General features: G+C 44.5%; 1 protein-coding gene and 1 pseudogene across 6 annotated transcripts in view; both read right to left on the reverse strand.

Moving 5' to 3' along the window:
* Positions 1 to 21,613, reverse strand: part of Mapk9 (mitogen-activated protein kinase 9) — a 42,891-nt gene extending 21,278 nt beyond the window's left edge. For 4 of the 6 annotated variants that reach the window (XM_041663968.1, XM_041663966.1, XM_041663971.1 and 1 more), the window contains exons 1-4: positions 21,377 to 21,613; positions 11,855 to 12,022; positions 3,070 to 3,199; positions 772 to 830 (exon numbers count right to left, since the gene is read on the reverse strand). In XM_041663968.1, coding sequence (XP_041519902.1) covers positions 772 to 830; positions 3,070 to 3,199; positions 11,855 to 11,976 — 311 coding nt within the window. In that variant the 5' untranslated portion in view covers positions 11,977 to 12,022; positions 21,377 to 21,613. Of the gene's footprint in view, positions 1 to 771; positions 831 to 3,069; positions 3,200 to 11,229; positions 11,471 to 11,854; positions 12,023 to 21,376 lie in introns of those variants that run through there. The other 2 variants (XM_041663969.1, XM_041663970.1) reach the window with 1 other exon arrangement.
* LOC121456118 lies at positions 1,189 to 2,117 on the reverse strand (annotated as a pseudogene).
* Positions 21,614 to 26,919: the final 5,306 nt, after the last annotated feature.

Below are 26,919 nucleotides of genomic sequence, written 5' to 3' on the forward strand. Positions count from 1 at the left end.
CCCAAAAACTGCTCTTTTAAAACATGTCAGGTGAGATCACTGCTCTGCTGGAGACTCCTTTCCTATCTGCATGCCACTTCTAAGCCCACCCTCTCTCTGCCCTGTGTGCGTCCCCACTCCAGCCACACAGGCCTCTCGTTGGTAGCAGCACATACCAGCCATGCTCCATTGCTGCTCCTTCATTCTCAATTACACCTCATCTCAGTATCTGTAGAACAAACTCCTCACCTCCCCTAAGCCTTTCTCCTAATACCACCACCTCACCGCAGTCTTTTCCTCCATCTACCCCGCGATGGTGAATCATAGAAGGTCAAAGACTGCAGTGGTAAAGCCTTACGTGAGGTGTGTCTTGGAGGGTGTTTGGTGCAGTAACTATCTTGTGAGTCTGAATGCACTAAGTAAGGAAGCACAGTGCTCAGTGTGTATGAACACTATCCAACTGAGCAAGATCCAGGAAGATCAAATCTAGAGAACGGAGGAATCTCTTCTCTGAGAGCTGAGACAGACTTTGCCCATCATTTTGGAATCAAAATGCTAGGGTTTATATCAAAATGAAAATGCTAGCGACTCCCTGGGTTCTCAGGCTTTCAGCCTCAGGCTAAAAGCTACACCACTAACATAGCCAGTGGCTCCTGATTCCGTGGCCCTTAGACTTGGACTGAGTCTCACTGGCAGTATCCTAGTGTCTTGAGCTTGCAAATGGTCTACTGTTTCACAAGCATAAAAATCACTAACTTTCTAAGTTTTCAATCTGATGCAAAAGATACTTACACATCTTGAAATTCTTCTAGAGTTTTTTGTGGTGTGAACACATTTAACAAGCTAATTATCTGCAAAGAGAAAATTCATTATACTTTAATATGTCAGATGGATTACAAAATTAGGATGAATACTGAAATGTATTAAAAGATGAAAAAGTAATGGCAGAACTCAATATTTATCATTACTATGGCTATAACCAAAGCATTCTTGTAGAAAGCATTGGAAGACTTAACCATCTATTGAAAGATGTGCTTTAGTAGAATCATTCATGTCCCCAGTAACTTAATCATTACTACGGAATTTACATGTATAAGAAATAGTAAAAATAATGGTTGGAAACACACTAAAATAAAGTACTATGCTAACTCTGGAAAGTTAAATTCTATATACAACTTTCTGGAAGTTTTTATTTTTTTTTTTTATTTATTTTTTTTTTTTTTAGAGTAGCACGAGGGTTTATTGGGGCATCCTAGTAAAGACGCTGGGGCTTGCCCATGGTGCTCTTGATATACAAAGCCTGGACATTTTGCCAGTTCTTGAGCAAGGACACCAAGAAATTGACAGCCAAGTGGATGTTGTAGACCAGCTCGTCGTCGGTCATCTTCACGTGGCCGACAGCGACAGCCAGACACAGCACCTTCTTCATCTGGAACTTGATCGTGGACTTCACCTCGTTCACTCTGGCCACCATGTTTTCATTGTGTGTCAGCAGGGAAGGGAACTTGCCAGCCTTGTTCGATTTGCTTGATCAGAGACTCAGAGGCCAGAAAGGCGTCATACTTCTTGGCCAGCTTTTTGACCAACTTCTTGTTCTTATTGAGCTTCTTCAGCGCCTCGATGTCCATGTGGGGGATATCCACAGCCTTGGCCTCATCGCAGTGCTGCTGGTCCCCCAGGACGCACACCGAGAACTTGGGGCGAGGGGTGGACTTGAGCCTGACAGTGCCCGAGAAACGTTGTCCTTCTGGGGGTCGTAGTTCTTCAGGTTGATCTGCAGCTCCACCGTTTCCAGAAACTTGCGGCGCTTGCGCTGGTTCCCGTGCAGGACCTCCTGCACCGCCTCGTATAGGGTGTCGGGAGAGACTTTGATGCTCATGGCTGGAGAGGCTGCAGGAACCGGAAGGAAGAGCTTCTGGAAGTTTTTAAATATGAATGCTGAGCTTGTACTTTCTGGTCAGGAAGATGAGGCTCCATGGCCTTATGTTCCCTTCAGAGGGCTAAAGAGCAGACCTCACTGCTCACTCCTTGTAGCAAGCTCTGTGCTTGCAAACCACATGTTTCAAGTACACACCCGCAGTCATTTCACATGAACTAGAGAAAGGTGAATTACTCTTACATACGCTGTGGGAAGGGAAAGAAAGCTGAATCCACCTTTCAGTCTTGGGAAACAAACTGGAACAAAGTCTAAAACACTAAAGTATAAAGCAAAGAATATGAGCAAACATTTCTATTGTTCAGGTATAATAAAATCTTTTCTAAGCATGGCAGGAAACCTAGGATATTTAGCTACATAGAAACAAAACAAAATTCAACAACAAAAAAATTAGCATGACTAAAGCAACATGTGAAGTCAAATGTTAAAATGGGGAGAAGAATAGCTGAAGCTCGGCATGGGTGGCATGTCACATGTAATTTTACAAGACATGCCACCTACGTCCAGCTTTAACTATTTCCATCCCATTTTTTCATTTGAAGAATATGTGAGCTTGAGTCTAGCTACAGAGTGCAAGGCTATCCTGGGCTACACAGCAAAATCCAAGAATGAAAAAGGTTAACAACTTTGATGCATAAACCACCTATAAATAAATTTAAAAGACACCTAACAGTTTCAGAGAAAAATAGAGCCACAACCATGAAAAATCAAATTTTCGATAAAATAAGAACTAGTTGGAGCTCGTGAGATGGCTCAGTTAAGACTGAGTTCAGACTCCCAGCACCCACATAAATGTCAACGGGAATGGTGGCCCACTGGACTGTAATCTCAGAGCACAGAAGATGGAGCCCTGGAGCAAGCTGGCTAGCTCTATCACCCAACTGGCAAGCTCTAGGTTCAAGTGAGACATCTTGCCTCAGCACACTAGGTGGAGAATGACTCATGAAGACCCATGCCATCAGCCACACACATGGCAGAGCTGCACGTACAGGTGTGCCTACACACATGCAAATATTCACACGCATAGACACACACACCCATAAACATATAAAGAAAATGCACTGTAACCAAACCTGGGGAAGAGAGGGTTTATTTCAGCTTAGAGTTAATTTATAGTAACATCAAAGCACATAGAAGGAGCACCTATAACTTACATTTTTATGATTGACACACTTTAAGAGGACGAGTTCACGATAAGCTCTCTTTGCATGAGTTTGGTTCTGGAAAGGACGGCTCAACTTCTTGACAGCAACATTTATTCCAAGAACTGTATCAAAAGCAGCACTATAATTAGGAAAATATAATAAACATTCTATTAAAATGGCCTTCGAAAATAGCAACAGAGAATATACATTCAATGCATTGTCTTACAAAGCCAATAACAGACAAGGAGAAACGTTTCTGTTTTCCGGCAGTCAAGCTTTATGCACTTATGGAAAGTGAAGTGGCTGAGCTGGCAGGACAGACTAATAGTCCCCCTTCAACCAAAGGCACCATGCCTTTCAGCTACAGTTCTAGAAGGATTCCGCAATTCTCTGTATATTGAATTTTCAATTAGCTAAGATTAGCATGTTCATAGAACCAGGTAACTTAATCCAAAGTATGTAACACAGGTCAAGGAATGAAATTTTCAGTTTAAACGTATCAAGAAATTGAAAACTTCCCTGTTATCACTGATGAAAATGCCAGTATATTTTGGAGTATCAGAGCAGATTCTGCGGTTGAGCTCATGGAAGGAATTTAATAAATCTAAGTTTTGACTGATTATGCTTTCCCAGGCCAAAGAATCTAAATAGACACAGAAGCCCAAGCAAGTCTCAGCTCATGGTAAATTCCCAGGATACAAAGTACCAATATAAAGCATTTGCTATATATAAAATTCTGCAGGAAACACTGTCTCCTTTTATAGTAAGAGAAAACCTAAAGCTTCAGTTTCCAGCTCTCTCATTCCTTCATGGAATTTAGTTTTCTCCAGAAATTGGGTATTTAAAAAAGTGGTAAGATGACACATTTTCAGGTTTCAACTAGTAGTATACAGTGTCATCAGTGTGAGGCCTTCTGTTGGCTCAGCAGGGGCCCAGGGCTGCTAACAACCTGGGAGCCCTGCTTCTGTGTTTATTCTCTCTACTTTGTAATACTGCTTACTTTTACTCCTTTTTGTTAATAATACTTTCTGCTGCACAACTTTAACTTAATTCAACCTGTTTTTAAGTTAAAGGCTGTGCATGGTAGAACTGGCTCAGGAGAACCACTACATTTGTTAAATTTATATATGTGTGCATATATACAAGTCATAGGTAAGCCCACATGTTCACAGGCAAATTTACTACTCATATGAATATAGGATGATGAAGAAAATCTATTGAGAGATAAGTCATTAATGTGTCTGTGTGTATGTGTATGCTTGTGTGTATATATTCCTTAGATTCACCATTCTGATCTCAAAAGGTTTTGGCTAAATTTTCATTCAAAAAGGAGTTATGACTGAGTTCAAGGATTCTGCAGAATAACATGGTGTCTTTAGTAATAACACTACGATACTGTGCTGTTTTTATTTACTTTCTTTTTCTTCTTTTGAGTCAAGGTCTCTCAATGTAGTCCTGAAACTTGCTATGTAAAGCATGCTGGCCTTGAACTCAGAAATCCACCTGCCTACCCCTGCCTCCAGAGCACTGAGATTAAAGGCATGACTATCATACCCTATTTATACTGTATTCTTGAAAATTGCTAAGAGAGTAGATGTTAAGTGTTCTTACTGCAGAAAACATGAGACATGTGTATGTAAATTAGCTGAATTTAGCTATTCTATAATGTATATGTATTTTGAAACACTATGTTTAGATGTGTGTGTGTGTGCATGCATGCATGTATGTATTAAGTACTGGCCAGTTTTGTTTTGTTTTGTTTTGTTTTGTTTTTTGGCTTGACATAGAGTCATTTTGGAAGAGGGAATCTCAATTGGAAAATGCACCCTACAGACTCGCCTGTGGGGCATTTTCTTAATTAATGACTGATATGGGAGGCCCAGCCCATTGTGGTGGTATAAGAAAACAAACTGAGGAAGCCAGGAGGAGCAAGCCAATAAGCAGCACTCTCCATGTCCTCTGCTTCAGTTCCTGCCTCTAGGCTCCTGCCCTGACTTCCCTGGATGATGAACTACAAGCTGTAAGATGAATAAACCCTTTCTTCCTTTATGTTGTCTTTGGTCATGGTGTTTTATCATAGCAATAGAAACCTATCTAAATAAAATAAACATATATACCTAGGTCAATTAAACCTTTTTTGATGTGTAAAATGAGTCAAATGGACTAATTCTGAGCACTTGGAGACAGGCTTCTCCACTCCTGTTCTAGCTCTAGAAACAGTGGCCTTCAGCTATTCAGGTTTTCTGTTCTTGTGCTCACCTTTAACTAAAAGATACAGACACTTCCTAGTATGAAACAGAGGGTTTAGGTACTTACTTGGCACCTCCAATCCCTCCCAGCTTTGTCCTAATGGTATTTCAGGGTTTTCTTTTTACGGGGGTTAACACACCTTATCTTGCTCTTCTTCACAACACAAGGCGACTATTATCCTCCACCCTGCTTTCTTCCATTTCTTTATCTTCCTCTCTCTTCCTCCAAACCTTTGTCTTAAACACTCAAGCTTGCTAACATCTTTATTTTAAACTAAGCTAAGCCTCTGTGTTGCTTCTCCCAGTTGTCTATAAACACAAACAACCAACAGGGCAGCACATATACACGTGCAAATATTACTAGTTGCAGAGCTGGGATTATGATTCATTTCCAAAGATCACACAATCTTTGCTGCCAGTTACACACCCAAGACTAGAATATCTGCTACATGGGGGTCAGATGGGTTCTCTGTCCTTCCAGCTTATTTATCAGCTGCTTGAACAACCTGCCCTTCCAGTTTTTATGTGGACCATGCCTCTTCCTATACTTCTTTCCACAAGTTTCTAATAAACATCTTTTATCTGAGAGAAGAAAAGCTCATCTCCCAAAGCCTGTCACTGGTACCATGCCCTACCACTCAGACATCTATGCTTGGAAATAGATCCATCCTTTGAAGGCATCTCAAAGCCTGCTTCACAGAACTTATCCTGCGATTCCATTTCTGGCCTCTTGTATTTAACTGCCTTCTTGTAATACATATTCTCGTGTTGTCTTAATTGTTGAAGTCTGTCCTTAAAGAATGTTCCCAGATAACATAAACTGAAGATAAATGATCTTACTCTGCCCTCATCTTTGGCTGACAGTCTGTCTTTTAAGCTGAAAACCAATTTTCTCTCAGAACGTAAAGGCCACTGCTTTCCAGCTTTGGGGGCTGCTGGTGAGGGGGCTTTTCTCCGACAGTCACTCCTTTGCTTCATTTTGTTTTCTGTTCCTCTGCTCAATGATATACCACAGAGAGCCATGCTCTGTTGGTGCCCCAAAAAGTCCCCTTAACAACCCCTCCTAATTGTTAAAATTTTTGACCACCAAAGACAAAAATAACTTCTGAGTTTCTTTTTTCTTTCTTATTTTTAATCAACTTTTTGGTATTTTGAGACAAGTTCTCTCTATATAGTCCTGACTGTCCTGGAACTCACTGTGTAGATCAGGTTTTCTGGTCTTGAACTCAGAGATCCTCTGCTTCTGCCTCCCAAGTGCTAGAATTAAAGGTGTGTACCACCAAGTCTGGCCTAATTTCTGACTTTTATGACAATCATAAAATGACAATCATTTTCTTGCTTTCACAAACTCAATTATGTGCCCTTATATGCATCTCTATGGCTTATTTTTGCCTGGTTTTTTCAGAAGTCTCTGATGTCACTCAGCACTGTGTTTATGACTTGTCCACTAGTCTGAGTACTATAATTCACTCTGTCATTGCTGTCATATTCCTACTTCAGTTATTTTTCAAGTGATGATAAGACTCACTGTCATTGACATTCATGTGTGTGGCTCCGTTCCTCCAAGCAAGCATCTCTGACATGCACACAGTCAAGTGGGAATGCACAGATACTATTTTAATAGGTAAAGCCAGACTGTCTCCCAAAATGGTTTCATCAGTGTCTATGTCCATTAGCAGTATGCCAAGAGTCCATGCCTGAGAGCTGTATTGAATATCTTCACCAATACTTGGTATCATGAACAACTTGCTTTTTACCCTCTGGGCTGAGTGTATTTCACCATGTTTTAATTTGCATTCTCTGATGAACAATGGCCATCAGATAATACATGCTGAGTTATTTTAAACCATTAATCTTGTAGTAATTATGAAGCAATGAAAACTAACACATCTCTCTTCTGTATCTCTACTCTGGTCTCCGAGGCTTCATCTGGGTATTTCCTGCTGATGTATTTTCCATATCAGCCATTCTCTCTTCAGTTACGTCTAATACTTGTAATTGCTTTCTTTAAGTTTGTAATTCAGTTACCATAGCTTTCACTTTCACTTTTGTAAAATCCACTTAGTTCTCTTTTTTTGAAGTTCTTGTTTTTCTATTCAAGTTTTCATCTTGTCTTTTATCATCTTGAACACATTACCCCAGCTATTTAAATTTTGGATCCAATGATGCTGGGACCACTTGCTGACCTGACCCTACCTCATCTCCTTGTAGGTCTAGACATTTTTACTGTGTTAAGACCCTGCGTTTATAAGACTGCTATAGAAATACTCTGAGATCCCAGATAACGCTATCCTCTTTCAGAACTGACATTTGCTTCTGCTGGGCACATGGGGCACTAACAGGTTAGACTCACCTCTGTGAGGATGAAGTCTGGATGCTGGGTGGCAGTGCCTCACTCAAACTAACCCCCTTACTTCTAGGGGGTGGCCTTTTAATGGCCCCAAAACAAAGCAGAGGAAGTTTTCTCTCAGAGGCCCTGTTAGAAGAAAGCCTCAGGATCTAATTCCTATTCTCTAGCCACAAGGACAGCTGCAGCAGTCCCTTTCAGAATTTAAACGATCCCAAGAAACAGTCAGCCCAAAGACTGAGCTTCCTATACTAGGCTTGACTGATGTGATGCTGGCTCTTCAGGAGCTTACTAGCTTTCTAGGGGAAAACACTGACCCTGGAGGACAGAATGGGAATGCTGGTGGCAAACTGGAATCTGTTTCATAAATGTGTTTCACCTCCTTCCCACTGTGGTCTGTGGTAGAAAAACTTTCTTGTTACAATCAGTGCTATGCTTACTCACCTCCTCTGCAGTGTTATCTGGATCAAGACCCCCAACTTAAGTTTAATGTTGCAGAAATTTATCACAATTTTTTTTCATGGATTATTGTCATTCTCTTTTGTCTGGCTTTTTGATTTACCATCTGAAGTCAGAAGTTTCAAAGGTGAAAATGTGAAAACTCAAAAAAACATAGTGGGCTGCCCAAGGTCACAAAGAACCAAAGAACTTTAGCTCAGGATCTGCACAGGGTTCAGAAGCCAAGTCTCCTATCTCAGTCATTCTGGGCTTCACATCAAGAACCTCCTTATCAAAAACATGTTATTTTGGACATTATTTAAAGTTTGCTTATATTAATAGAGATAAATAAGACCATTTAAAGACAGATGAGTGTTCATGTTTACAGAAAGCTGGAAGGAAAGCATGCAGATCTATCTATACTCATTATTTTGCATGAAGGTTGTAATTGTTACTCCTAGGAACTGCCACACCCAATATTAAAAACTTAAGGAACGGGGTAAACATGTCATAGAATCAAAGGTTTACATTTTGGGCTGAGCAACTTAGGATTTTAGAAGGAGAAAGGAAAAGTATACACTAAATCTTGAGTCAACAGTATAATAACTTTGTAGGTATTTATGCTCTAACAAAAACATAGAAACAAATCAAATAAGCCAACAACAGTAAAGACAATTCAGAACAGAAGGGGGTGGGTCTTGGAATGCCGCTCAACAACAGAGGCTTGCCCAGAACATCTGAATCTGAGCCTGATGGCACTGCAAACAAAAGCAGAAGTAAAATTAGGGTCACAATATTCTATCTTGGCTCCAGCTACTACACTTAACTCTGCAGGTCACTGTGGTTTCCATGCACATCTGACCATAGGTGTTTACAATGGTCTAGTTTAACAACACTAACTGGTTTAAAAACCACAGAGTAGTGCTAAGACATTTTATTTCTCAAAAATGTAAAACTACACTTGCTTCTTCTACATAAGCTTCCAGTGCTGCTCCTGTGGCTACTGAATGGCCACAGTTATTGATGTAAAACAACACATACTTCTTATTTTACACTTCAGATGTCCACATTTAGTCCTAAGGGGCTAACATTAAGGTCAGTTGAGCTATGATCCTCAAGGATGTTCTGGGAAGACTCTATTTCCTTCCTTTTTCCAACTTGCAGAAGCTTCCTGCATTCCTGTCCCACAGCACTCCACACTCTGTGATCACACTTCCTTCTCTGACCAAGACATTCCCGACTCCCTTTTTCAGAACAACTTCTCATCACACTGACCCACCTGGCCAATGCTCCCACTGCAAGATTACTGATTTGTTGCTTTGTTTTTCAGATGGGGTCTCACTCTGTAGCCCAGGATGGTCTTGAACTCACTATGTAGCCCAGCCTTATCTGCCACTTACAGTAATCCTTCTGCTTTCAGGACTTGAATGTTAAGATCATTAATTTCATCAAGTCTGCGAAGTTCCTTTTGTCCTGTAAGCTCACCCATTCACAGGACTCCAGGGTTAGGATTTAGCTATCTTTGAGAAGGCATTATTCTGATTGCATCCCCAAAGGTTCACTGATGGACAGCTTTAAAGTACAAGTAGAATAATAACAAAAAGAACTGTCAGTTAGTTACAAAATCAAAGTGTATGTACATATGCACATATGTATACATGGGTGTGTGTATATATATGTATACATGTATGTGTGTATGCGTAAGTATGTGCATAGGTGTATCTGTGTATGTACAAATACATATACATGTATGTATACACATATTGTGCACATATGCATATATGTGCATACGTATGTATATATGTACATATGTATTGTGAATGCATATAATAGATGATTTTGGTGCTGGCAAGAAACTCAGGTACTTCCATATACTAGACAAGCAGTCTACCACTGAACTTCTTCTCTAACCCTAAACAGTTCTTGAATGTAATCGTCTCAATCATTCTATGGCGATAAATATAATTTATTAAGAATTTCTTAAAGAGGTATTTAATGAATATTGATTTGTTCATTATTATGAAGATTTTAAATAGAGATTAAGTCACAATCCTGGCCATACAAAAAGTATCAGAGATTCAAGTTATCAAGCTTTAGCTAAATGTAATAAGATCCCAAGAGACCAGCAGGTGGTTTAGACCCAGCTCTATCCTAAAACCCATGGGACAGAGAAAGGTCAATGAGCTGGTCCTCAACTGCACCACATACACAGTCATGGCAGAACCCATGTGACTATATAATATATACTATTCACTTCACTTTTAACCTCCAAAAACAAGTCAATAATAGGCCAAGTGAATAAATGAAGCCCATATTTAATATGAATGCTCTGTCCACCCTATAAAGCAAACTCCCCCAAGATAATTCATGTTCCCCCTTTTTCCATCCTCTTCTCAAATTACTGTCTATTTACAAATCAAGTAAACACTCATAACTTCCTATCACCATGTTCCCTTACCTGAGTCATCCACTGACTTTAAAACCTTTCTTGTCACAAGGGGTTTAAGTCTGGTTTGACAGTCTCCAGAGTAAATTCAAAATCTCAGCGCTCCAAAATTGAAGAAGCCTTTTGAGCATGGCCCTGGTGCTCAGAGTGCTGGGTTTTGGAGCATTTCAGATTTCAGATTACGGGATTAGAGATGCCCACCAGTAAATACAAATATTGAAAAATGTTACAAAAATTAAAATCCAGAAATACTTCTGCTTCTGCGCAGCTCAGATAAAAGACGTTCAGTCTGCACTAACGCTCGCTATCACTTGGAAGTTAAGGCCCCGCTGTGTGCGCACAGCTGGCACTCCTTCCATGGAGCACCATCTCTGAGGAAAACAGCCAGCTTCCCTGATCAGAGTCTCTGCAGTACAGCATCAGCGGAAGCCCACTGATGATGTTACACTCAGCGTCTTCGCAGGAAAACCCAAGCCCTCCTCCCAGAATGCTTAGGAAAGGTCTTTCATTTTCAATCCTCTTTGCCTACCAGCTGATAACATTAAATGTTTTATCTTATCACAATTTCTTTTAAAGACAAAAATAGTTTTGTTAATCAGTGGGGGTAAAAAAAGCTTTGTCCAGAAAACTATGGTCTAAAGTTTGAGGTTCTGATAACGGTAGTCTAGAAAACACGTGAGAAACGTTACCTTTGTCTGGCCAGTGACGTCGCAGCAGCTGACTGTCTTACCATGCAAGAGCCTAAGGTTCAGGGTCAGACTAATGGTTCTGATGTCCTGGGCTGGACACACAGTTGAAGAGAGACACCAAAGAAGAGACGGCCAGCCCAACCCCTCACACAGCAGCCCTTCCTGGTTAATCCATCGTGTGATAATGATACTGCCTGGCCTCATCCTGCCAATGAATGGCAAGGCACTGCAATGATGGCGCCTGGAAATGAATAGGAGTGATTGGGAATAAAAGGAGGAGGGGGGAGAAGGTGGCCATGATGAAGAAATGAATAAAACGCCAAATTTCTGTTATAATTCACTGTTATACCAATTATTCTGATGTCATAATGACAGGGCAAATGAAAAGAAAAAAAAAGAAAAAGAAACCAATAAATAAATAAATAAAACCAACAACAAAGCAAAAGAAAAATCGAGTCTGTATCCTACAAATATAACTACATATTAACTACAGCAAGGATTGATTTAGTTTAGCTCAAAATCTAATCTGCAATGGGGGTATGTTTTAATCAGTGCTTCTAAACTCTGATTTAGTTTTACTTTTCACTAAAGATTCAGTCTATGCTATTAGAACACCTAGACCTACCAAACAATTCCTTGAGCTCCAGAGCCGATGGGTTTCAATTGCTGGTAACGTTTCAGGACAGTGAAAGTTGAGTCTGCCACTTGCACGCTGTAAAACTGACCATCACTTTTACTGTCACTCATGATGTAGTGTCATACGGTTTCCAAAGGGCTGGTACCTTCGTCAGAGCTGAAGAAGAGGAAAGCAGAATGAACTGGGAGTTAAGCAAGAGACACATACCAAAATAAATAAATACATAAAAAGACATTTTATTTATTTGATGGTGTAAGACCATCAAAAGAAAGAATTAAAACAAAATCTTTCTAAAATTTATTTATGTATCTGGGTGCTTTGTCTGCATGCATGTATGTGCATGGACAGCTGTAAGTAGGTACATGGGTGCTAGGAATGGAACCCGGGTCCTTTGGGAGAGCAGCCAGTGCTCCTAACTGTTGAGCCACTGTAGGCCCATATTTCTATATGGTGTGGCAGCCAGGCACTAAAGACATAGGCCCAATCTGAGGTGGTCATATAGCCCTGCAGACAGGCTGTCTCTGCCTAACAAAGGGTCAGGATGTTGTTGCTCCTTTCTTTGTAATTTGGAGGATGCCTTATAGAGATGCTGATTCAAGACTACGTGACAGCTAGCATACATAGCAGACAGGTAGATGCAGACGTGACAAAATGCCATTCACCTGGTTACCTAGGAGACAGGTCTGGTGTATTTTCCCGCTCAATTTATGTGTTGGTATAAAAGCTGTTTAGAGAATAAACGCAGGGAGATCTTCAGGAGGAAGAGGCCTGAGATGCCCTTCCGTGATGACCGTGTAAGCTGTGTCTGATTATTCTTTGTGGCTCCGTACCAGTCCAGTTAGCGAAAATAGTTATCTATGTTGGGGCCCACGGGCTCTAACAAGCCACCTCTCTATCCCTGAAAAGGAATTCTGAGATGCAGAAAGGCCACATTTTCAAAGGACTGTATTATAATAAACTATCTCAGGGCTGGGGATGGGGCTCAGTAGTCAAGTGCTAGCATGTACAAGGCAGTGAGTTCACCTGAAAAACACGTGGCAGTGGGGATGGTGAAAGACCCACCTCTGGAGAAAAGAACGTACACATTATTCCCAGCCATGGTATAACCACTATGTCACGAACGTGTCTCATCCACTTCCTTATTGTGGGACCAGCTTAAATCTAGAAGTCTCGGCTACAGACAGGAACATTATTTCAGAATGATTGATTCTAGAATTGCTGCAGACAGCAAGTACTGGTCATCTAAGTGTATCACAAAGTGAGAGTTATATGTCAAAGCAACAGGCTGTTATGAGGATTAGAGACACTGGTGTGAGATGTGCACCCCACAGATGGGCCTGTTTCATGAAGGTGGTGCCAGAGGTGGCCTTCATTCCTGCACCCCAAACTCAGCTATAGCTCACAGTAAAATAATTATCTACACTCTAAGTATATTCACAAGTATGGCTATAAAACAGTGGTTTCAGAAAGTAGTTTTCTTCTGGTTTGGGCAGAAGTGTAAAATGTTCTCCGTAGCCTCATGTTTGAACATTTGGTCCTCAGAAAAGGGTGCTGTTTGGGGAAGATAAAGAACCTTTAAGAGGTGTGGCTTGGCTGGACAAAGTGGGTTGCTGGAGGACAGCATGGAGGGTAATGGTCTCACTGCTTCCAGAACAAACTGCTCCCTGATTTGTGGAGTCTGAGTAATCCCAGCAGCAGGTTCCCACCACTGTGTACTCCATCAGGGTGGGCTGTGTCTTGTAAGCCATGAGCCACGAGACCTCCTTTCTCCCCTAAGCTGCTGTCATGCATTCTATGACAGTGACTACAAAGGGAAGATGTGACTGACGTGCTCACCCTGTGAGAGACTGGATGGTATTAACTGGAAAATTAGTGAGTTATTATTCTGGTCTTTTAATTTAAGATGCCAGAAACAAAGTCATAGAGGCAAACATTTCATAAGCCAATTTTTTTCTACAGCATCATTATTTCTACAGCTCTGCCAAGCCCCTACCTTTATGTTCCACCATTTGATATTTAATATCCACCAGGTGAGTTTTCTGCAATAGGAATTTTCTCCTCAACACAATGATGCCTAGAATTTCCCTTGAACTTGAAAATAAGCTAGTAAAGGTGTAAACAAAGGCTTGAGGTCAAACAAGCAATGGAAGTTACATGCTGGAAACAGTTGAACTGCCCACCAGCCAGATTACTGAGTGACCTTGTGGTGCAAAGTCATCCCTATTTCTGGACCACCTGCCCATGCTGTCTGTGACTGGCACAAATCCCAATCTTCTCTGGCAGCTCTCTTCTTCAGCTGCCCACATCCACAGCTGGACTAGTACAATACAAGAACAGTTTCCTTGAACTTGGGGACTAGAACTAATCAGACTAGGCTCAGTAATTATTAATATAATTTCACCCCAAGATTTAAAATCATTCTAAAATTAAGATAAACACTCTTGTTAGGTAAGGGGGGGGGGGAATCATCTAAGAACGAACCTTTCAAAACCACTCCCCCCGTTACACTTGGGCTGCATGAGAACAAAACAAAGACCCCCCCCCCACTTCACCCCTGCGACACACACAAGACAACTTGAGAAAACATAATAAGTTAGCTACGAATGGATCTATTTAGTGGGAATGATATTTTAAATAAAAGGTCCATAAACTGGGGCTCAGGAAAACCATTTTGCAAGCGGGCAAGTACAAGTATTCCTCAAGCAACCACATCAGCCACATATCCAAACCTGAAAGCACTGCCTCTGCCATGCCACCAGCATGGGTCCAACACAGTGCTCCATCTACGCCACTCCCACAATCTTGGCAGCATGCTGAGCTGGGGCTATAAAGGTTTTTATAGGTGTCTTTTCCCCAGGCCATGAGCTTCTCACAAAGTAGGGAGACACGAGTCAGGCAGGTAACTCACTGGTAGAGTGCTTGCCTGGCATAACGCCCTGGGTTCATTCCAGAGTGGGGTAGGAGAAGAACACAAGAGCAAGGAGTGAGCAGAACAGTACAGACTGTCATGAAGGAAGGCATCACAAAAGCAAGACCTGTCCTCAAGTTTGTTCACACTGTGGACAAAGACACTTACAAATACTGATAAGAAAGAACTCTAAGGTAGCAAATCACACAAGTATAGCTAATGATGTGCATGCATGTAAATCCTAACCCAGCAACTACAAGTCTAGAAGTGTACGGGGTGAGTATGCATTCAATACTCAAAGATATCTGTACAAGAACAGAGCATAGCTAACCAGTAAGACTATAAACAATTCAAAACATAAAGTACAATGAAGTCATTAAACAGAATCTAGGGACTATGTGTACTGGCTTGGAAAGATATCTAAGATACACAAAGGAAATAAAGCGAGTTGAATTAGAGTTCACATAACGTCAATCTGTGTGCACTGAGTATAAACACACAACACATATACACACGTGAATACATAACGCACATGCATACACACACACACACACACACACACACACACACTTCAAAGACTTTAAACCAGCAAGAACAGAGAAATAAATGGGACATTAGGAATGTTCCCATTAGAACTTCCTGTTCTGTTTTAAGCACATGTTTATATAAAAAACTAATAAACATTTAAAAATGAAAATGAAAAGCTACAAAATGCACCTTCAGGAAGGGTGAGTCTGAGACAAATGGATGACACTGGGGTGGGGAAAACAGCTTAGGCTCTGAGGGACACATTCACAAATTCTCCCCAGCAACTGTGAGAGGTGCACCGCCACCCTGACAGCAAGGGAGGAAGCTGAGGTTTCCAGACAGTAAGGAGCTGCTCAATTCCCAGTGTGGCCCAGAACTGAACTGAGGTGTGTCTGACCACAGCACCCTCCTTCCTCCTCGCATACCAATCGTACGTCTCTAACTAATGTAGGACATAAAGCCACATGTCCAAGGGTTGGTCAGTACCAAGAAGAGCAAAACGGGCTTCCCTCACCAACACACTTCTTCTCTGAAGAAGACTGAGTGATTCATACTCAATTAACCCTCTAATTACATCGAAGCTTCAGGATGCCCAAGACTAAGGACCCGTTGCTATGGCTAAAAGCAGATTTTTAAGTCACACTGTTTTAAAACATGCTCTTTACATTTTTCTCATAAAGTTTCACTGGCTTATGACAATTCTCATGGGGAAAAATCCTAGCTTATGGCAATTTAAACTGCCCCCATGCTGGGGACTGAGCTGGAGGACTGAGTGGTAGAGCACTAGGCAAGCACCCTACCACTGAGTGACATCCCCACAGCCAATTTCAAGACCTGATGCTGCACTGTAGTTAGACAGACATACGACCATTTGATATTCAAGAACCAGGGCCTCCCTCTGGATTTCTGTTTTGCATTACAGTAGATCCTCAATACAGGACATGGTGTTCACTGCACCACCTAAGGACTCTGGCAGCTTCCTGCCTGCCAGCCCTGTTTTCAGGTACCAGGCCCCTTAGCTGACAGCTATCTGCCCACATAAGAACTGACCACAGATACTCAGAGCAACTTTGACACAGATCAAAACTAGAAAGAGTGGAAATATGCATGGCTGTATATCTGGACCAGGGAATACTAGCCAGCACTGAAAGGAGCACTGATTAGGTTGATCTCAAGTATATTACACATATTCGTGGATTCTGAACTTCTGAAATTCAACCAACCATAGGTAGAAATATTTGGTAAGATCAACTTGACTAAGGTAGTTAGGTAGAACAAGAAATTCTCTGTGCTTGGATAGTAGTATAACTAACTACAAATCACATTAATATATGCATACTTTACATAGCTAAAAGATACTGGAAAGTTTTTATGACACAAAATGACAGATGCTCAATGATCTAGATGTGATTTGACCTAATTTAAACACTACATGTATCAAAAAAAAATCACACAGCACACCATTAACAGGTATAATTTCATATTTTCATGTATCAATTAAAATCATCACAAATTAAAAGTGACATTTGGGGGAAATTGTAACTGTACTGAACGTGTGGAGCACATTTTTCTTGTCATTTCCTCAAGCCATGTAATATAACCTCAGAGCATTTGCTCTATGAGTCCTGTAGAGATGTGGAAGACACATGGGAGAAGGTGCACGAATACCACACCGTTTTATAGACCTGAACATCCATGGACTGTGGCATCCATCTGGGAATTCTGGTCTGTTTGTTTGTTTTGGTTGGTTGGTTGGGTTTTTTTGTTTGTTTGTTTTTGAAGACAGGGTTTCACTGTGAAATAGTCCTGGCTGTCCTGGATTGCACTCTGTAGACCAGGTTGGCCTCAAACAGAGTCCGCCTGCCTCTGCCTCCCAAGTGCTGGGATAAAGGTGTGCTGGGAATTCTGGATCCAATCCCCCTAGGATGCTGGGAGACAGCTGTATTAAGGTCACCTCATAAGCCTATAGGGATTCCTCAAATGACAAAACTGTAGACATCTGGAACAGATCTCAGTGGCCAAAGGTGAGTTAGGCAGGCTACAAAGGGGCTACAGGAGACCTTGGAGATGTTAAGAAGGTTCCATATCCTGTACTGGTTCAGGAATCTGCACATGATACAATGACACTAAACTACGCACACGCGCGCGCACACATACACACACACACACACACACACACACACACACACACTAGCAATGCCAGCTTCCTATTATGTTACTATACTGGAGTTACATAAAGATACAATCAATGGTGAAAACTGGGTGGAATTTTCAATCTTCTTGTAGATCTATAATTGTTTCACAGTAAAGGATTAAAAAAGAGATTTGTTGGAATATACAGTAATCCCAACCTTCTCCTGTTTGAATTCTTTTGACAGTGACTTTGAGAGCTTGATTGAAGTCCTTAGCATAAGGGCAGACTGCAAGCCCTCTGGCTGTTCTGGGACACCAGACAGGTGACAACTGCACACCTGCAGGCCTCCGCTCAGCAGCTCCATCTGTCTGAGCTGACCTCTCTGTCCCTTCTGCTTCTCCGGCCAGCACTCGTCCTCCTTCAAAACCTAGTTCAAGCACCTGCTTCTCATGCACGTTTTCCTACTCGGCCTTTCCCTTTAAACAGCACTGAGCGCTCCTTTCATTTAGTGTGGGAAGCCCACCAGTGACAGAGGTTGTACCTGACTATTTCTGAAGCCTGGTCGATTATACAGTCCAAGCAATGTCGATTAAAAGCAAAGCTAAGTAAAAGGATAAATGTGGGAGGCAGTGTGGAACAGGTTAAGGTCAGGTTTCCAGTCCGGCGTGTGGTGGGCCAGTCACTGACCCAGTGCCACGCAACTGCCCTCCTTTATAAAACAGAGATGAGCACAGAACCTCGCTGACCTGAGAAGGCACTTGAGTCCACCCTCAATCTGAGTGAGTGTCATCTAGATTCAACTACCACCTCTCAGGAAACTGAAACACTGTTATACCACAGAGATGGTATCAGTGAACTCCAACCATGGAGGTACTCCAAACCACCAGCTGCTTCCACCAGTAAACTACAAGGAAAACAAAAGAGAAGCAGGGAGAAAGCAACAAATTAAAGAAACATCGCTGAGTGTGGTGGCTTCTGCCTGTAATTCTAGCACATGGGAAGCTGAGATAGGAGGATTGCCATGGATTTGCCTGGGCTACAATATGAGATTATGTCTGAAAGAAGAAATAATAATAATGATGATAATAAAAACCAAAAGTCAACAGAGGAAGAGAATCAAAAAGACATCAATCAGTAACCACAACACAACCTTGGCTCTCCTTCCAAATGATTACAGAAACTATAAAATATATGAGACAGCTTGGATACTGAATTCCACACCTTGAATGAATATTTATTCAACATCCTGAGTGTAATACATGAGACAATTTGCATTCTGACCAGTCACTTGATGCTATGAAAGAATTACTGCTTTTTAAAGCATGAGGGAGCCCCTATCTTTTATGGCAGTGGTATTTAGAGTCCTGCTTTAGAACCTGCTCCGCATACTCTGAGAAGGGTTTATGCACTCTGAGATGCAGGGTAAAACAAGACGGCCAGAGTCCCAACCTGCAGACGCTGAAACTAAGCTGTCTATTTCTGAACATATTTGAAAGTCCCCACCATAAACAATTAAAATAACAGACTGCTGTTGAAATCAGTTCACACCGAGGTCAAGTACAAATCACAAATCATTAAGAAATTTTTAAAAATAAAATTGCTACCTTCCTAGTCAGGTGTGAAAGCTAACTTCATAATTAGACAAAAATAGCAGTCCTGCTGACAAATCAAGGGTTTTCTTTAAAAATCAGATTTTTATTTCATCTTATATATAATATTTTTTCAAAAACTAGTTCACTCATAAATAATCGCTTTTTGGCATTTTTTCTTGCAGAAAGTTAAGTTTTTTTTTCCATTTGAAACTTACATATTCAAGTAAACCCTTGACCGTTTATTTAAGGGATGGAGCAAAGCCATTCTCATCTGTTAACAAGTTATTATAAAGCCTTGGCAACTTGCAAATTAAAACCTCAGAAAAACCAAAGCTCTCTGGAGATTATGCCCCAAAAAAGACACTTATTTTTAACCAGGCAGGACTCTTTATGGAAGGGAGGGGGAAACATTCATAGATTGGCTATTGTTCTTTCAGAACGAACTGAAAGCCAAACACAAATAGAGCCGAGAACTGTAGATCTGGGGTGATCTGGGTTCAGGTTCTCCCCAGCTGCTTGTGGGGAAGCAGCCTGCTGAAGCACGGTGAGCCTGTTTCTCTCTCTGTGAAGTGCCAGCCACCCTCAAGTGAGTACCTGGCTGGCATCTGGGAGAACAGGGCCTAGCCCTACTGGCCTCGGGCTACTGTTCCTGCTCCTCACCGCTCCTCCCTCCCACACAGCCTGCTCAGGAGGTTAGCAGTGCTGCATGAGGTCCACATTCGGCTTGGCACCAAGTAACTAGTTTCAGTTAGCTATTGCCAACACTGGAAAATCAGAGTCCAGATACAAACTTGGAAACCTAGCTTTTACAAAAATTGCTGAAAGAAGTTCCGGGCCTCTGGGGGTCTCGACCACTCCAAACCTCACACTTACTCTGGAGGGCTGATTCCACATGGGGCAAAGTTCCTTGCTGAGCCTGCTCTTTCATTTTCTATGTCTGCCCCTGCTCAAGGCTCACCAGCACCCCACCCCATGTCCTGCATTTCTAGGGCACAGACCCTTCCCTACAGCAGGTGTCATATCCTGGCCTAGAACTGTATGCGTGCCAGCCTGCTCTCTGGGGCTCCTGGGCTCTCTGGGGGAAGGTACCCTGTTGCTATCTCTTTTGTGTCCCTAGAGCCCAGTAGAAAGCATGACCTAGATAGTGCAGAATTCAGTAGATAACTCCTGAATGTGTGGGAGGAGGCTCAAGCAAAACTCTTAGCAAAATATAAAAATGTTATCATGAATTGTCCTGACAGCTATTAGAAAGAGATCAAAAAGCATCAAAATATTTCACAAAATGAGAATAGGAGTCTGTTTGTTAACAAGCTTCACAAGTTAAAAAGCCATCAACATAAACGGACAAAGCAGACCCAACAGGCAGGCAGGGACGGTCTTACTGCTCGTTCCCTGAGCCGACACTACCGAAGAGAGTGAACGCACCAGCCAACTACCAACTACCGTATTCAAAGTGCTACAGATAACGAACAAGTCAATAAATCAGAGAGTGTCAGACTAGAGTAGGTGCTAAAAGGAAAATCAAAGAAACTGATGAACTAGCGTGACTAAGCCAGGGAAAAGGATGGTCGGGCCTCATCAAAAACAAGACGCTGAGGCCCAGGAGGGAGCGATCCGTGAGCGACAGCAGGGTAACAAGAGTCTTACGGACAACTCCTAACGTGGAAAACTGGAAATGCAAAGGTCCTGAGGTAAATAAAGGATGCTGGCATGTCCAAGGCAATTGAGGAGAGTAGGAGCTCTGCTTCTGTTCAGAGGGGAGGAGAGGGAGTGGCAAAGGAGGTGGGCAGGGCCCACTCTGGCTTTGCTGGGCACTGAAGATGAATGACAAGGCACTGGGGGGGGGGGGGGGTAGGGAGAGAGGACTCGAAGCGGATGAGGGACAGTTCCTACAACACTCATGTTAGCAAGGGAACACTCACCCACCCAGATGCCCACAAATGTGCGCCCTGGGTCTCTGCCCCAGCGCTTTGAGACGGTCACACCACCCCGACCAAACCCCGAGACAGTCTATCTTTTCTCCAAAGGGAAAACAGAGGGCTGGTGAGGGTGGAGAGTCACCGCCAAGGTCGCGGGGACCAGAGCTTGGGCTCCTGGACGTGCCGCGAGGTGCAGCTGCGTTCCTCACAGCTGGAGGGAAGGCGCCCTCAGATCCTTGCGGGCAGGTCTACTGGGGCCCGGCCAGACAGCGGGTCCGCAGCCCGGGGCTACAGACACCTGGCAGGAGTGGGCGACTGCGGCACCGTGGATAACCGGGAGGTACTGAGCAACCCACGCCCCGCGCCCCGCAACCCAGGCCCTGCGCGGCCCGAGCAGCCCCGCCAGGCCTAGCCGCCCGCCGGGCTCACCTCGGCTCCGCGCCGCCGCGCCGGAGGCAGAGGGAGGGCACGCAGGCGGCGATGCGTTCTGGCGGTTCCCGGCTTCGCGGCCCGAACCCGGCCGCCCCGCCCCGCTCTGCTCCGCCCCGTCGCCGCCGCAGTGGGTGTGAGGGGCGCGGGGCGCTACGACCCTTCCGGTCCGGTTCCCTTCAGCTCCGCTGCCACCGCCGCCGCCGCCGCCGCCGCTACCGCGGCGCTCAGCCTGACGGATCCTCAGACCAGCCAATGAGAGCAAGGAGAGTCTGGCAGGCGGGGCCAATCGCGACAGGGGGTGGGTCGAAGCTGTGCAGTACGGGCGTGGCTGTAGGGTTGATGTGGGCGGGGCCAGTGGCGGGCGATGGGGACTCGAGTGCCGAATGGCGCCCTCTAGGCTGCTCCCGGGCCTGGCTGGCTGCCTGCTGCAAGCGCCTTCGCCAATGTGCGTAGTAGGCTGGAGATCCTGGCCAAGCTAAGACCCTCTCCTGAGCCAGCCCTCCAGAGACAGGGGACCGCAAGCGCCAGAAAGAGTGGACCATGGAGATCGGGAGCCGGGGAGTGGCGAGGCGTGGCTTTGCCACAGTTAAAGAGCAGTAGTCAGGCCTCGGTGGCAGCAGGTGCTAGTGGCGAGGCGGCCTGGAAAAAGACGTGAACTGGCTGGGTTACACAGGACCCCGGGGCAGGATCAAGGCCTCGGTGTCCAGGAACCTCCCTGAGGAGGGAGAAGCGGCGCGGGTCCTTAGGGTCTGCTGCTCACTAAGGCTGGTGTGCTGCACCTGCCACACTGAATGGGCTCATAACAGAGGTGCGGCCACATGTCCAGAGAGTGGGGGCTGGGAAGACGATGACCATAACCCTAATGAGTCAGTGATGGGGTATGGCCTGGAAAGGAACTCTTGTGAGGGTCAAACTTTTGCTTCGGTGATGGGGGCCAGGAGGACATTCAACGCTGAAGGGTTTCTAAACAGGAGTCTTTGACACTGGGGCTTTTGTCACCTCTCCAGTAGCCCTCGGGCTCTCAGATAGGTTCCAGCAGGTCTGAGGTTGTATGTTTGGCGAGCACAGAGTTTGGGATGCTGACCACTATGAGTTTTGATAGAAAGGCTGCTAGTGAGACAGGGAGGTTGGACCCTTTGGGGAAAAACTCGGAGCGCTATAAACAGGATAGGCTGAGAGCTGGACTTTGAGGGATTGGAAAAAACCGTGACTATGGTAGTAAAGCTGTAGTCACAGGATGCTAAGAAGTCACCAGGGAACAGTAGTCTGCATATAGAAGGCCAAGATACTAGAAGCCCCCAAGGATCTCGGCAGAATTTGAAGAGAGCTGCAATCCTGTGACTTGGGTTTCAAGTACTGAGCCAGGGTGGTGGAGGCAATGCTTGGCCTCTGAGGAGCAGTGATGGAGAAAGGGATCCAGTCAATCATGGTGTCCCTATCTTTTACTGTTTCTCTATTGCTGTGACAAAGCACAGTGACTGAAAAGCACCTTGGGGAGGAAAGGGTTTAATTCGTCTTACAGCCCTCAGGTGTCACTCCCCTGAAGGAAGGAAGGGACTCAGGGCAGGAACCTGCAGGCAGGAACTGAAGCAGAGGCCCTGGCTGAACACCACTTCCTGGCTTGCTCAGGCTCCTGCCTTATACAGCCCCAATGACCTGATTAGGGATGGCTGGAGCCATCCTAATCCAGTTGTCTATAAACCGACCTTAGAGTCATTTTCTGGCTGAAGAGTCTCTTCCCCCGGATATGACTAGGTCATGTGGACAGAACCCAACCAGCACAGTCCTCTTTTAACCACCCCCACCTCGGTCACCAGAGGGAGTGTGGTTTATGTCGGTTCATTTTGTGGGCTTCTCTCCACCCCTGTCCTCGCCTCAGCTTTACCTGTCACCTGCTTTGGGACTACCAAAGAAAACAGAGCCAATGATTGGCATTATTAAAAACCGGGACAGCCTGGCTGGCATAGTTGCCATTTCACTGGAGAACACTAACCACTGCTTCCCCAGTGGAAGCACCCCCTGTGGACCACCACTTCCCAGACATCCAAGACTTGTTTTTACAGCACCCACCCAATGCCAAGCAAGTAATCAAAAATCATTGGGCATATGTTCTCCCACTAATTTCTCCTTACGTGTAGGTGGAGACCGTTCGTTCTACAGACACCACTCTTTGCTCTGACTTACGGAATATGGTGGACACACAGAGGCAGAGCTGAGGAGACCTGACAGGGTGGGGTGGAATGACGCTGGTCCATGCTTTGAATGAGTACAAAGAATCCTGGTCAAGGCCTACAAGTGAAAAGATCCTGCCAAAAGTGTGATGTGACCTCCATATATGGACGCTGACACCTGATTACCCTGGCCAGGCAGGGAGACACAGTGGAGCGAGGACTCTTGGCAAAGGAAGCCAGCCCTTACTGAGGCTGGAAAGCCAAAGGAAAGTGCTGGGCCTGGGGCTTAGAAACATATTCGAACCAAATGCTCAGAAAGGAGAGAGGCATGTGTGCTGTGTCCAGGGAGCCACAGCCTCCTGAACTGGCAGGAGAGGGAGGTGAGGGGATTGGAGTAACATGATTCTGGGCATGGGCTGGCTTTCCTGACCAGCAGCATGTGGGCTGCATTCAGCTCACTGCTATGCCTTGCCGAGCCAAAGGGGTTTGGATGGTGGTTGTCTTTTGTTTGTGTGTTTGTTTTTGCTTTTGTTTTTATATAACTGTGTCATCTAAAAAATTGAGGGTATCTCCAAAACAAAACCAAAAAGGGCAAAACTCCTTTGTTGGGTTCTCTTCATAAAGGGTAGTGGCCATGAGGAACTGGGTGGAAGCTACCCCTCAGGTGAGGCCCCAGTTTTTCTCCACCCTGTTCTTCCTATGACCCGCCCCCCCCCCCCCCCCCCCCGCTTTGCCACAGCTTCACACTTACCTGGTAGCCTTGGCATCATGATAAGGTGGGAACCGGGTATGGAGGTAAAGAGTTGTCATTGAGAGTGTTAAGCAAGGGGGTTAAGGAGTATGATTCAGTATGTATTTTAGAAAGATCACTAGAACTTGTAAGATTTGAAGAACGGTGGGCTTAAGGCCACAAGACTAATTGAGGGCTAGGGCAAAGGCCATTTTGAGAAACTGAAGCCTGGGCTGGGGCCATGGTTGCAGTTACCAAGAGGAAGGAATTGCCTTTAAAACTGCTTCAAGACTTCAGGGAACTAGAAATCAATCTGCAGTGAGCTATGACTACACAGCCACTGGGACTAGTGCACTAAAGTTTAATATCAGTGTTGGTGGTGACATGAAGCAGTTGGAACTCTCATGCCCTGCTGGCAGGAAGGCAGAATAATATATTTTGCAGAATAGTACAGCAGTTTTGGATAAAGCTAAAAATACACTGGGCATGCCATGCCATTCAGAGATTCCATTCCGCCCTTCATTGACTTCTTTTCTCCCTTCTGCCCAAACTCTCGGCTCTACAGAATCCTGATGCTGGGGCAGACAGACACCGCCCACTTCCCTGTCCCACACTGATCTCTTTACCAGGAAGGAAAGAGCACAGAAGGCCTGAGTCCTCGGCTGGGGTTCTGGATAACAAGGATTTGTCCAGAGGCCTGCTTCCAGGCAACTCCTGGACTGACAGATTTCCTGGGTCTGTGTTCCAATCTAACTCTTCTTATCAGCAGTGCTCTCTTGGGCGAGGTTTTAGTTCCTCCAAGGCCAATTCTGTGGGAAATAGTAATTACAGCCTGTAGGGGATACAGTGATAAGAGAGGCCTGAGAATACCTCTGCTGGCTTCCTGTCTCCCTCTCCTCCCTTCCTGGTCCTCTCCAATCTTTCTTCTCTTCTCCCCAACTCTTACCAGTGCTGACGAATCTAACTGGACTGTTTTCAATAGTGTTTTGTAGAGGCGAAATCTGCACATAAACCAATGGGGACAAGTATTGCTCTGTGTGGGGGGGGGGCAGGGGGAGGAAATACCAGAGGTAGGCCACTTTATAAACAGATCTGGAACCAGGGACTTTGGCTCAGTGATAGAACCCTTGCCTACTGTGATGGTTAATTTTTTTTACCATGAATTTCATTAGATTAAGAAGTGACTGGGAAACTGGTAAAATACGTATCCACATGTCTTTGAGACTACTGCCCAAGATTGTCTAAGGGAAGAACACACACCCTGAGTGTGAGTGGTACTCCACAGGTTGGGGTCCCAGGTGGAATAAAAGAGGGAAGGCAGAGTAAGCCCCAGTGTGGGCATCTCCTCTCTGCCTGGCAAATACTAGGATATCAACCACCCTGTCCCTCCAGGCTCTCCCTGCCGGGATGGAGTGAGTCTCTGGCACCATGTACAAAGGAAACTCTCCCCCAGGTGTTCCTGTCCATTACTTTACCACGGTGATGATAATGAAGAGCACATAGCCGGTGAGAGCCCCTGCTTCAGTCCCCGGTACCACAAGTTGGAGCTAAACTAGAAACCCTAGCAACAGCAATGAAAGAAAAGAGGTGGCCGGAGTGATCATTCAAAGGAAGACCAGAATCCAGTTCCCCAGAACCCAAATTTCAAAAGCTGGGCATGCTGGCTTCTACTTATAATCTTAGACCTAGGTAGGCAGAGACAGGAAGATTCCTGGGGCTCGCTGACCGGCCAGCCAGCCTATCCTAACTGTGATCCTGAGGTTCCAACAAAAGGTGTTGTCTCAAAAAAATGCAAAATGCGCTGGGCGGTGGTGGCACATGCCTTTAATCCCAGCACTCGGGAGGCAGAGGCAGGTGGATCTCTGGGAGTTCGAGGCCAGCCTGGTCTACAAGAGCTAGTTCCGGGACAGGCACCCAAGCTACAGAGAAACCCTGTCTCGAAAAACCAAAAAAAAAAAAAATGCATAATGTACCTGAAGAGGAATGGCACCCAAAGTTGACTTCTGGTTGGAGACCACATGAATACACACACACACACACACACACACACACACACACACACACACAGAGAGAGAGAGAGAGAGAGAAAGAGAGAGAGAGAGAGAGAGAGACAGAGACAGAGACACAGAGACAGAGACAGAGAAGGGGGGCTGTGTGGTTGGAAGTACAGGGTTGAGAGGCCGTATCTGGTTATGGCTTTCTTGCTGGCAAAGTTTCCAGGCAACTCAGGACACCATATTGTATGAGACAGAGACTGTATACTTGTGTATGTGTGTCTGTCTGGTCTTTTTCCTCATTAAACCACCAAAAGTCTGTTCTAATCCTAATGACCTCATCCAATCCTAATCATCCCCCTAAGGCCTCACCTCTAAACACCGTGACCAAAATAACTTTCCACCTCTTCATACCTCACAGAAGCCCTGGGGGTCACCCACATCCCACCAGTCACAACAGGACATGTCCTGGGATGCTTTTGTGCTGCACACTGTGGTGACAGCCAAGGCTCAGCCACCATCTGCTCAGGAGCCAGGGCTGGAGAAGCCAGAGAGGGGTCTACTCTTCATCACATCCTGCTTTTCTCTGGGTCAGCATCTTTCTCTTGCTGTGGGATGCCTGCCACCTGTTCCAGTCTGCTCTTC

Source organism: Microtus oregoni, unplaced genomic scaffold (genome assembly GCF_018167655.1).
Source record: "Microtus oregoni isolate MIOR12 unplaced genomic scaffold, Mior012 000015F_ref0000493, whole genome shotgun sequence".
Taxonomy (NCBI): Eukaryota; Metazoa; Chordata; class Mammalia; order Rodentia; family Cricetidae; genus Microtus; species Microtus oregoni.